The 11,709-nt window shown below is 40.4% G+C and overlaps 1 protein-coding gene across 1 annotated transcript in view; it reads right to left on the minus strand.

Moving 5' to 3' along the window:
- The window catches only part of SLC26A8 (solute carrier family 26 (anion exchanger), member 8), an 81,195-nt gene that overhangs the window by 44,581 nt on the left and 24,905 nt on the right, over positions 1 to 11,709 (minus strand). The window contains exons 5-6 of the mRNA XM_010848651.1: positions 6,203 to 6,367; positions 5,363 to 5,512 (exon numbers count right to left, since the gene is read on the minus strand). Of these exons, the coding sequence (XP_010846953.1) occupies positions 5,363 to 5,512; positions 6,203 to 6,367 (315 nt within the window). The remainder of the gene's footprint in view (positions 1 to 5,362; positions 5,513 to 6,202; positions 6,368 to 11,709) is intronic.

Raw genomic sequence — 11,709 nt, forward strand, 5'->3', positions numbered from 1 at the left:
AAAGAAGTATATTGTCACCCTGCTTATTTAACTTACATGTAGATTACACCATGAGAAACACTGGGCTGGATGAAACACAAGCTGGAATCAAAATTGCCGGGAGAAATATCAATAACCTCACATATGCAGATGACACCACCCTCATGGCAGAAAGCGAAGAACTAAAGAGCCTCTTGATGAAAGTGAAAGAGGAGAGTGAAAAAGTTGGCTTAAAACTCAACATTCAGAAAACTAAGATCAGGGCATCTGGTCCCATCATTTCATGGCAAATAGATGGGGAAACAATGGAAACAGTGACAGATTCTATTTTCTTGGGCTCCAAAATCACTGCAGATGGTGACTGCAGCCATGAAATAAAAAGACACTTGCTCCTTGGAAGAAAAGCTATGACAAACCTAGAAAGCATATTGAAAAGCAGAGACATTATTTTGCCAACAAAGGTCAGTCTAGTCAAAGCTATGCGTTTTCCAGTAGTCATGTATGGATGTGAGAGTTGGACCATATAGAAGACTGAGCACCAAGGAATTGATGCTTTTGAACTGTGGTGTTGGAGAAGACTCTTGAGAGTCCCTAGGACTGCAAGGAGATCTAACCAGTCAGTCCTAAAGGAAATCAATCGTGAATAGTCATTGGAAGGACTGATGCTGAAGCTGAAGTTCTAATACTTTGGCCACCTGATTCGAAAGAAGAGTTGAATCATTAGAAAAGACCTTGATGCCGGCAAAGATTGAAGGCAGGAGGAGAAGGGAATGACAGAGGACGAGATGGCATCACTGATTTAATGGACATGAGTTTGAGCAAGCTCTGGGAGATGGTGAAGGACAGGGAAGCCTAGTGTGCTGTAGTCCATGGGGGTCGCAAAGAGTTGGACACGACTGAGCGACTGAACCACAACAACAACAATCACTCATGAACACAGATGCAAAAATCCTCAACAAAATACTAGCAAACAGAATCCCACAAAATATTAAAATGACCATACACCACGATCAAGTGGGATTTATCCCAGGGATGCAAGGATTCTTCAATATATGCAAATCAATCAATGTGACACACCATATTAACAGATTGAAGAATAAAAACCATATGATCAACTCAATAGATGTAGAAAAAGCTTTTGACAAAATTCAACACCCATTTATGATAAAAAAAAAAACTGTCCAGAAAGTGGATATAGAGGGAACCTACTTCAATATAATAAAAACCATATATGACAACCCACAGGAAATATTGTTCTCTCTGGTGAAAAACTGAAAACATTTCCTCTATGATTAGGAACAAGAAAAGGATGTCCACTCTCATCACTATCACTAAGTAATAATAACTCAACATAGTTTTGGAAGTCCTAGTCATGGCAATCAGAGAAGAAAAAGAAATAAAAGGAATCCAGATTGGAAAAAAGGTAAACCTGTCATTGTTTTGCAGATGACATAATACTATACATATAAAATCCTAAAGAGGCCTCCAGAGAACTACCAGAGCTTATCAATGCATTTGTTAAAGTTGTAGGACACAAAATCAATACACAGAAATCTGTTATATTCTTATACACTAACAAAAAAAGATTGGAAAAAGAAATTAAGAAAACAATCCTACTTATCACTGCAACAAAAGAATAAAATACCTAGGAATAAATCTACCTAAGGACACAAAAAGACTTGTATTCAGAAAACTATAGGGTACTGATGAAAGAAATCAAAGACAACACAAACAGATTGAGAGACATACCCTGTTCTTGGACTGGAAGAATCAATATTGTGAAAATGACTAGACAACTGAAGCAACCTACAGATTCAATGCAATCCCTATTAATTTGTGTGGAAACATAAAAGACTACAACCAGTCACAGCAATTTTGAGAAAGAAAAATGGAGGTGGAGGAATCAGACTCCCTGACTTCAGACTGTACTACAAAGCTACAGTAATCACGACAGTGTGGTACTGGCATAAAGACAGAAATACAGATACATGGAACAGGATAGAAAGCCCAGAGGTAAACCCAAGTACCTATGGTCACCTAATCTATGACAAAGGAAGCAAGAATATACAAACTTGTTATTTTATAGTTTCAGGTAAACAGCAACGGGATTCAGCCATACTTATACATGTATTCATTCTCCCCCAAGAGCCAGCCTCTTTAATAAGCGGTGCTGGGAAAACTGGACAGCACATGTAAAAGAATGAAATTAGAACACTCTCTAATACCATACACAAAAATAAACTCAAAATGAATTAAAGAACTATAAGGCTGTACACTATAGCATAAGGCTGGACACTATAAAACTCTTAGAGAAAAAGCATAGGCAGAACACTTTTTGGCACAAATTGCAGCAAGATCTTTTTTGACTTACATCCTAGAGTAATGAAAATAAAAACAAAAATAAATGAGACTTAAACTGAAAAGCTTTTGCACAACAAAGGAAACCACAAACAAAACAAAAAGACAGCCCTCAGCATGGGAGAAAATATTTGCAAAAGAAGTAACTGACGAGAGATTAATCTCCAAAATAAACTAACAACTAATGCAGCTCAGTATCGAAAAAACAAATAACCCAATGAAAAAATGGGAGGAAAACCTAAATGGACACTTCTCCAAAGACATACAGATGGTCAAAAGGCACATGAAAGGATGCTGAACACGACTGATTATTAGAGAAATGCAAGTCAATATTATAAAGAAGCATCACCTCATCTGGTCAGAATGGACATCATCAAAAAATCTACAAACAGTACATGCTGGAGAGAATGTGGAGAAAGGGAACCCTCCTACACTGCTGATGGGAATGTAATCTGGTACAACCACTATTGAAAACAGTACTGAGGTTCCTCAAAAAACTAGAACTACCATTCTACTGGGTAGCATATGACCTAGAAACCCCATTTCTGGGCAAATACCCAGAGAAAACTATAATTCAAAAAGACACTTGCATTCCAATGTTCACTGCAGCACTATTTACAATAGCCAGGACACGGAAGTAACCTAAATGTCCATCAACAAAGGAACAGAGAAAGAAAATGTGATACATGTAAGGTATACTCATCTGAATGCAAAGTTTCAAAGAATATTCTGCAAGGAGAGATAAGAAAGCCTCCTTCAGTGATCAATGCAAAGAAATAGTGGAAAACAATAGAATGGGAAAGATTAGAGATCTCTTCAAGAAAATGAGAGATACAAAGGGGGCATTTCATGCAAAGATGGGCACAAAAAAGGACAGAAATGGTATGGACCTAAAAGAAGCAGAAGATATGAAGAGGAGGCAAGAATACACAGAAGAACTATACAAAAGAGATCTTAATGAACCATATAACCACAATGGTGTGATCACTCACCCAGAGTCAGACATTCTGGAGTGCGAAGTCAAGTGGGCCTTAGGAAGCATCACTACAAACAAAGCTAGTGGAGGTGATGGAATTCCAGCTGAGCTATTTCAAATCCTAAACGACGAGGCTGTGACAGTGCTGCACTCAGTATGCCAGCAAATTTGGAAAACTCAGTCAGCAGTGGCCACAGGACTGGAAAAGGTCAGTTTTCATTCCAATCCCAAAGAAAGGCAATGCCAAAGAATGCTCAAACTACCCCACAATTGCGCTCATTTCACATGCTAGCAAAGTAATGCTCAAAATTCTCCAAGCCAGGCTTCAACAGTACATGAACCGAGAACTTTCAGATGTTCAAGCTGGATTTAGAAAAGGCAGAGGAACCAGAGATCAAATTGCCAACATCTGCTGGATCATAAAAAAAGCAAGAGGATTCTAGAAAAACATCTACTTCTGCTCATTGACTACACTAAAGCTTTGGACTATGTGGATCACAACAAACTGTGGAAAACTCTTTAAGAGATGGGAATACCAAACGACCCTACCTGCCTCCTGAGAAACCTGTATGCAGGTCAAGAAGCAGCAGTTAGAACCAGACGTGGAACAACAGACTGGTTCAAAATTGGGAAGGAGTACATCAAGGCTGTATACTGTCATCCTGCTTATTTAACTTATATGCAGATTACACCATGAGAAATGCTGGGCTGGATGAAGCACAACCTGGAATCAAGATTTCCAGGAGAAATATCAATAATCTCAGATATGCAGATGATACCACCCTTATGGCAGAAAGTGAAGAGGAGCTAAAGAGCCTCTTGATAAAGGTGGAAAAGGAGAGTGAAAAAGCTGGCTTACAACTCAACATTCAAGAACTAAGATCATGGCATCCAGTCCCATCACTTCATGGCAAATAGATGGGGAAACAATGGAAACAGTGACAGATTCTATTTTCTTGGGTTCCAAAATCACTGCAGATGGTGACTGCAGCCATGAAATTAAAAGACACTTGCTCCTTGGAAGAAAAGCGGTGACAAAACTAGACAGCATATTAAAAATCAGAGACATCACTTTGCCAACAAAGGTCTGTATAGTCAAAGCTATGGCTTTTCCAGTAGGCATGTATGGATGTGAGAGTTGGACCGTATAGAAGGCTGAGCACCAAAGAACTGATGCTTTTGAACTGTGGTGTTGGAGAAGACTCTTAAGAGTCCCTTGGACTGCAAAGAGATCAAACCAGTCAATTCTAAAGGAAATCAATTCTGAAAATTCATTGGAAGTACCAATGCTGAAGCTGAAGTTCCAATGCTTTGCCCACCTGATTCGAAGAGCTGAGTCATTGGAAAAGACCCTCATGCTGGGAAAGATTGAAGGCAGGAGGAGAAGGGAATGACAGAGGACGAGATGGTTGGATGGCATCACTGATTTAATGGACATGAGTTTGAGCAAGCTTTGGGAGATGGTGAAGGACAGGGAAGCCTGGTGTGCTGTAGTCCATGGGGTCGCAAAGACTGGACATGACTGAGTGACTGAAGAACAATATATACAATGGAATATTACCCAGCCATAAAAAGGAACAAAATAGTGCCATTTGCAAAGACATGGATGGATCTAGAGATTGTCATACAGTAAAGTAAATCAGAAAGAGAAAACCAAATATCATATAATATCGCTTATATTGGAATCTAGAAAAATGGTACAGATGAACTTATTTGCAAAGCAGAAATAGAGACACACGTGTAGAGAAAAAACATAGGGATACCAAGAGGGGAAAAGGGTGGGATGAATTTGGGTATTGGGATTGACTTATATACACTACCATGGATACAACAGACCAGTAATAAGAACCTACTGTATTGCACAAGGAATTCTACTCAGTGCCCCGTGGTGACCTAAATGGGAAGGAAATCTTAAAAAGAGGGAATATATTAATATGCATATGTACAACTGATTCACTTTGCTGTACAGCAGAAACTAACAGAACACTGTAAAGCAACTATACTCCAATAGAAATTAACTTAACAAAACAAAAGCAAAAAGACACCTACCAGAAACACTTCCATGGGAAATTCAATGGGGTACTGATTGAAGGAAATTCTGATACATTTGTTGATTCTCAGAGCAACCATAGCGGTTAGAAATAGTAAGATGCTGGTGGAATTAGCTTTAGGGAGACCTAAACAGTAGTTAATTATGTTCTGAAAGAAAACAAAATTACAGAGGCTTAGGAAAGGATGTAATAATTGCCTTAATCTAGAAAATGACACTTTCTAAATCAGTTCAAACAGAAGTCCCTGGGCAAGGTTGCTGTGCATAGAGATCTTTATGAGCATGACTAGAACAGGGAGAGCAAGTAGGTGGATATATAATTTTTTAAGTTGGAAAAGATACATTAGAAGACAATAATGTCCAACAAGAAGAGAATACACTTTCGGTGTTTCAGTGTAATGGAAAGGACCCAGGAGTTCTGTTATTAGCCTACTCTTTATCAATTTGCCCAGACCATGTGTGTTTCACTTGACTTCTGGGCCATTGTTGCATTCAGGGACAACTTTGCATTTTATATTCTTAAGATGTTTTAGGATACATGTCTGTTATGAGTTACATGATGGGAAGAATTATGATAGATACAATTATCTAAAAGACCAAATTTTAACATAAATCGTGTTAGTTTAAAAGGCTGGGGGTGAAATGATTAATGGAACTGAGAACATGGTACAACTGGCACCTGCAATTAATCAAGACTGTAAATCTAGAAGAGGTGAAATTACTTCTAGGACTCTCTTGACCCAGCCGCCTATGCAAGAGTCTCTCCACTTGGGCCTACTTCTTTTTGGAGGCAAGGGGAGGAGCATCTGTTACTCTGGGTGAGGGTAGAAATTACTCACGTAGAAGAAGGCGATGGGACCAGAATTGTAACTGATCATAATTCCGAAGATGCAGGTCAACTGGGACAGCATAACGTGCAGGGCTGTGGCAGCCAGGTAAGCACTGATTGCAGCCTCCGGAATGTAAGCGACAATGAAGCCAAAACCTAACATGCCCATAGACAGCTGTGGGGGGGTTCAGATGGAAAAGAAAACCAGAGTGAGGAGGAATGTCATCAAACCAGCAATGGCAACCCATTAGGCCATCTCCAAAGGTTCCAACAAAAAAAAGTTAGCTTAGGCCCCTTTAATAATTTTCTTTTAACTTAAAAAACTGGGGGTGGGGAGAGCTGTGCTGGGTCTTTGCTGCTGTGCACAGGCTTTCTCTAGGTGTGGCGAGTGGAGGTTACTCTAGTTGCAGTGCGTGGGCTTCTCACTGCAGTGGCTTCTCTCGGTGTGGAGCACGGGCTCTGTGTGTACGGACTTCGGCAGCTGTGGCACACAGGCCCACAGTAGTCAGGCTCAGTAGCTGTTGGTACCCAGGTTTAGCTGCCCCATGGCATGTGGAATTTTCTTGGATCAGGGATCAAATTTGTGTCCCTTGCATCGGCAGGCGGATTATTTACCAGAGGGCCATTAGGGAAATCCCCTTTGATAACTCATTTCTCTTTCCCTAATCAACTGAAATTGATGAGCTAAAAGCAGATCCTTGGTATTGATTCAGAGGCTCCCTTACAAACGTAAGACCACACTCCTTTCTTTCTTCATGAGTATGTAAGCCAATGTTCTTACCCTAGAATCTACTGATCTTGTGGATGTGCGGTAATCAGTGACAAAGTGATCAGAAGAAGACTTGGCTTTTTTAAAGTCCTTTTCACTAAAATCTTCTTTAAAAATACTTTTTGTTTGTTTATTTATTTTTGCGTGTGCTGGGTCTTAGCTGCTGCGTGGGCTTTTCTCTAGCTGCAGTGCGAGGGCTTCTCACTGAGACGGCTTCTCTTGCTGCCCAATTACAGGCTCTAGAGTGCCTGGGCCTCAGCAGTTGCAGCTCCCGGGCTCTAGAGCACAGACCCAACAGTTGTGGTGCACGGGCTCAGCTGCTCTGCAGCATGTGGGATCTTCCTGGGTCAGGGATTGAACCTGTGTCTCCTGCAATGGCAGGCAGATTCTTCATCACTGAGCCACCAGGGAAGCCCCAGTGCAACCTTTGATAGCCCTCCCCATGACATGTTAACATCCCTATGAGGAATGCAGCTTTTCGCAAAGGAAAATATTAGAACAACCTGGGCTCCAGCTTAAACATTTGGGCCTTTGATGTTTATGAAGAACAATTAAACTGAATTTATGTCTTTAGGATTAAATATTAATACACGTAAAATACAGCATATGTATGTAAATGTATTTTTTAAATGGTATGTAATATACAAGCAAAGGATTTAAAAGGATAGATGCCAAGTTATTAACAGAAGTTGCCTTTGGGGAATGGTTGATTAAAGGTTACAGGCAATATTTTGTAATTTATATACTCTTTTATTATTAGAGATTTTTGCAATATACTTGTTCATCTTTTATAATTAAAAAAAGTGGAAAATTATGGCTAGAGGGCAAGCTCCAATCCTCTTCAGAGGGGAGGTTAAGAAAAATGACAGACCAATGAAGAAGACGGGGAAAGAAAAGCCAAGTCTTGAAACCCTCTCTTGTCACTGCTTCATATTCCGCTGCACTAGGAACTCTCAGAAAACAAACTTGGAGGAACAAATCTATTAGCTTTAAGAGCGTTTTGTTTCAAAGCTTTCAGTTAGTTGAGCACTTTGTCTCCCTTGATCTCCGGTCATTACTGCCCAGAGTGCTCCTTGACTCTAGTCAGGCCAATCTGTTTCCTGTCTTTTGTGTGATTGACTAATTTCTTCTGTGCTTATGCCCAAACCCCTCTTCCCTCTCTGCCAGCCCAGGTTTGTCATCTCTTTCGAGAGCTCAATAGGACTTCCCTGGTGGTCCAGTGCTGAGAATCTGCCTGCCAATGCAGGGGACACAGGTTTGATCCCTGCTCCAGGAGAACTCCACAGCTGGACCTGTGTGCCTCAACCACTGAGCTGGCGGTCCCTGGAGCCTCTGCTCTGCAACAAGAGTAGCCACCATAATGAGAAGCCCACGCACTGCAACTAGAGTAGCCCCCCCTGCTTTGCACAATTAGAGAAAGCCTGCGGGCTGCAACAAAGACCCAGTGCAGTCAATAAATAAATACAAATTGTAAAAAGAGCTCAATAACACTTCTCTCCTTCAGAAAGTGTGGTACTGAGTGCGTTTGGACAAGTTTCTTAAACTTTCTGAACCTCAGTTCCCTTGTCTATGAAATGAACAATACCCAACGTGAGTGTTTTGTATGGATTACATGACAGAATACACGTAAAACTCTTAGCTCAAATCTGAAAACAGTGGCAGACGCAAACATATGTATCACTCATTCTCTTTTTTGGAGGGGCTGCCCTGGGTCTTCCTTGCGGCGCTCAGGACCTTCCTTGTGTCATGGAGGATCTTTTGTTGAGGAGCAAGGACTCTATTTGTGGCGTGCAGGCTCAGTTGTTGTGGCTGAGGGCTTAGTTGCTCCACGGCATGTGGGAATCTTAGTTCCTCGACCAGAGGTCCAAACCTGTGTCCCCTGCATTGCAAGATGGATTCTTAACCACTGCGCTACCAGGGAAGTCCCTATATCACTCATTCTTCATGCTATCCCTTCCTTCAACCTTGTAAATGGCAAATATCTATAATGAACCATAGAACTCTTCCTTGCCCAGCTGTGATGTGGCCTCAGAATCTGGTGTTAACATAATTTTCTAGACATCACTGTCAATCAGTCAGAACTGGTCTGTGACATGAGACCTATCTCTGTCATCCTTATTGAAAACAGGTAGAGACATTTCCCAAATTACAATGGTTCGAATAGTTTTAATTTTGACTTTACAATGGTGTAAAATCACTACACAATTGGTAAAAATGGTATTTTGAATTTTGATTTTTTTTTTCTGGGCTAGGGTGCAGCATGATGCTCTTTTGTGATGCTGGGCAGGGGCAGTGAGCCAGAGCTTCTACTGGCCACACAGACATGAGGGGAAACAACAGAAACACTAAGAACTATCCTGTACTCAGACAGCCACTCTGTTTATTGCTTTCAGTACTATATTCAACAAACTACACGAGATATCCAATACTTTATTATAAAATAGGCTTTGTGTTACATGATTTTGCCCAATACAGTCTAATGTAAGTGTTCTGAGCACGTTTAAGATAAGCCAGGCTAGGCTATGATATTTGGTAAGCTAGGTTTACTAAATGTATTTTCAACTTACAGTATTCTCAAATTACCATGGGTTTATCAGTATGTAACCTCATCATAGGTCGAGGAAGTTCTGTACTAAATGTTTGGCGAATGAAGGAAAGGTTTAATAAATGGTTGTTTCCTTCCCAGACAACTCCATCCCAACTAAAAACTATTCCTTTACTTCATATTTTTTAAATTATTTTTGGACATGCCACATGGCATGCAGGATCTTAGTTTCCTGACCAGGGATCGAACCCATGCCTTCTGAGGTGGAAGCATGGATTCTTAACCACTGGACTGCCAGGGAAAGTCCCCACTTCATATTCTTTTGACCATGAACTCTTCATTTTTGTTAATACTAGTGTGCACTTTAAGATTATCTAGCTAAGAGTTGGACAAGACTGAGTGACTTCACTTTCACTTTTCACTTTCATGCATTGGAGAAGGAAATGGCAACCCACTCTAGTATTCTTGCCCAGAGAATCCCAGGGATGGGGGACCCTGGTGGGCTGCCGTCTATGGGGTCGCAGAGACTTGGACACGACTGAAGCAACTTAGCAGCAGCAGCAGCAGTGCACAGGTTCTAGAGGCAGACAAACAGCCTGAATCCCAGTTTGGGGTCTTACTGGTTACATTATCATCAGCAATTCACTTAACCTCTCTATACCTTTGTTTCCTTAAAATAAGTACAGAGTAATACCTACCCTCATACAGGGGGGTGTTGTGAGGACCAAATAAGGATAAGACATGCAAAGTGCTTTGAACATTGACAGCACACAGCAATAATCGTTAGATGTTATTATTTAGTTCAGACTTTTCTAAAACTTTTTATTGTAAATAATTGCAGGTTGACATGCAGTTGTAAAAAAGCAAGCAGAGATCCTGTTTTCCCCATCTTGCACAACTATACTACATGCCACAACTAGGACAGTGACATCAAATACAGACAAAATAAGAAATAATTCCGTCAGCACAAGGATCTCTCCTGTTGTCCTGTTACAGCCTCTCACCTCCCATCTCTGCCTCCAACCATCCTCTGAGCTCTACTCATCTTTAGTCCCTGGCAACAACTAATCTGTTCTCCATTTCTATAATTTTGCCACTTCAAGAATTTTACATAAATGGAATCATCAGTATGTGAACTTTCCAGTTTTTAGTTTCACTCACTTTTCCTCTTTATTATTTCCTTCCTTCTGCTTATTTTGGGTATAATTTGCTCTTATGTTTCTAGATTCTTGTGGAGGGAGCTTATATTATTAATCTGAGACTTTTTCCTCATTCTACTATATACGTTTTAGTGCTATAAATTTCCTTTTCAGCACCACTTTAGCTGTGTGCCAGAAATTTTGGTACATTTTATTTTCATTTACTTCAGTGTATTTGTTTCCCTTGAAACTTCCTCTCTGACTTATGGATTGTTTAGAAGTGTGTTGTTCAGTGTCCAGGAATTTGGAGACCTTCCTGTTAACTTTTTGTTATCGAGTTCTAGTTTGATTCCACTGTGGTCAGAGAACACACTGTTTGACTTCAATTCTTTTAAACTTATTGATGTTTGTTTTATAGCCCAGGATGTGGTCTATCTTGCTGTATGTTCCATGGGTTGTTGAAAAGAATGTGTGTTCTGCTGTTACTAGTTGGAGTGTTCTATAAACGTCTCGAGTCCTATCGGTGTTGTTGATGTTTTGAATGTTACTATATCCTTGTTGATTTTCTGTCCAGTTGTTCTATCAATTGTTGGGAGAGGAGCGGTGGAATCAAGATTGCCGGGAGAAATATCAATAACCTCAGATATGCAGATGACACCACCCTTATGGCAGAAAGTGAAGAGGAACTAAAAAGCCTCTTGATGAAAGTGAAAGTGGAGAGTGAAAAAGTTGGCTTAAAGCTCAACATTCAGAAAACAAAGATCATGGCATCCAGTCCCATCACTGGGAAATAGATGGGGAAACAGTGGAAACAGTGTCAGACTTTATTTTTTTGGGCTCCAAAATCACTGCAGATGGTGATTACAGCCATGAAATTAAAAGACCCTTACTCCTTGGAAGAAAAGTTATGACCAACCTAGATAGCATATTCAAAAGCAGAGACATTACTTTGCCAACAAAGGTTCATCTAGTCAAGGCTATGGTTTTTCCTGTGGTCGTGTATGGACGTGAGAGTTGGACTGTGAAGAAGGCTGAGCGCCGAAGACTTGATGCTTTTGAACTGT

The sequence above is a fragment of the Bison bison genome, unplaced genomic scaffold (genome assembly GCF_000754665.1).
Source record: "Bison bison bison isolate TAMUID 2011002044 unplaced genomic scaffold, Bison_UMD1.0 scf7180017864270, whole genome shotgun sequence".
NCBI lineage: Eukaryota > Metazoa > Chordata > Mammalia > Artiodactyla > Bovidae > Bison > Bison bison.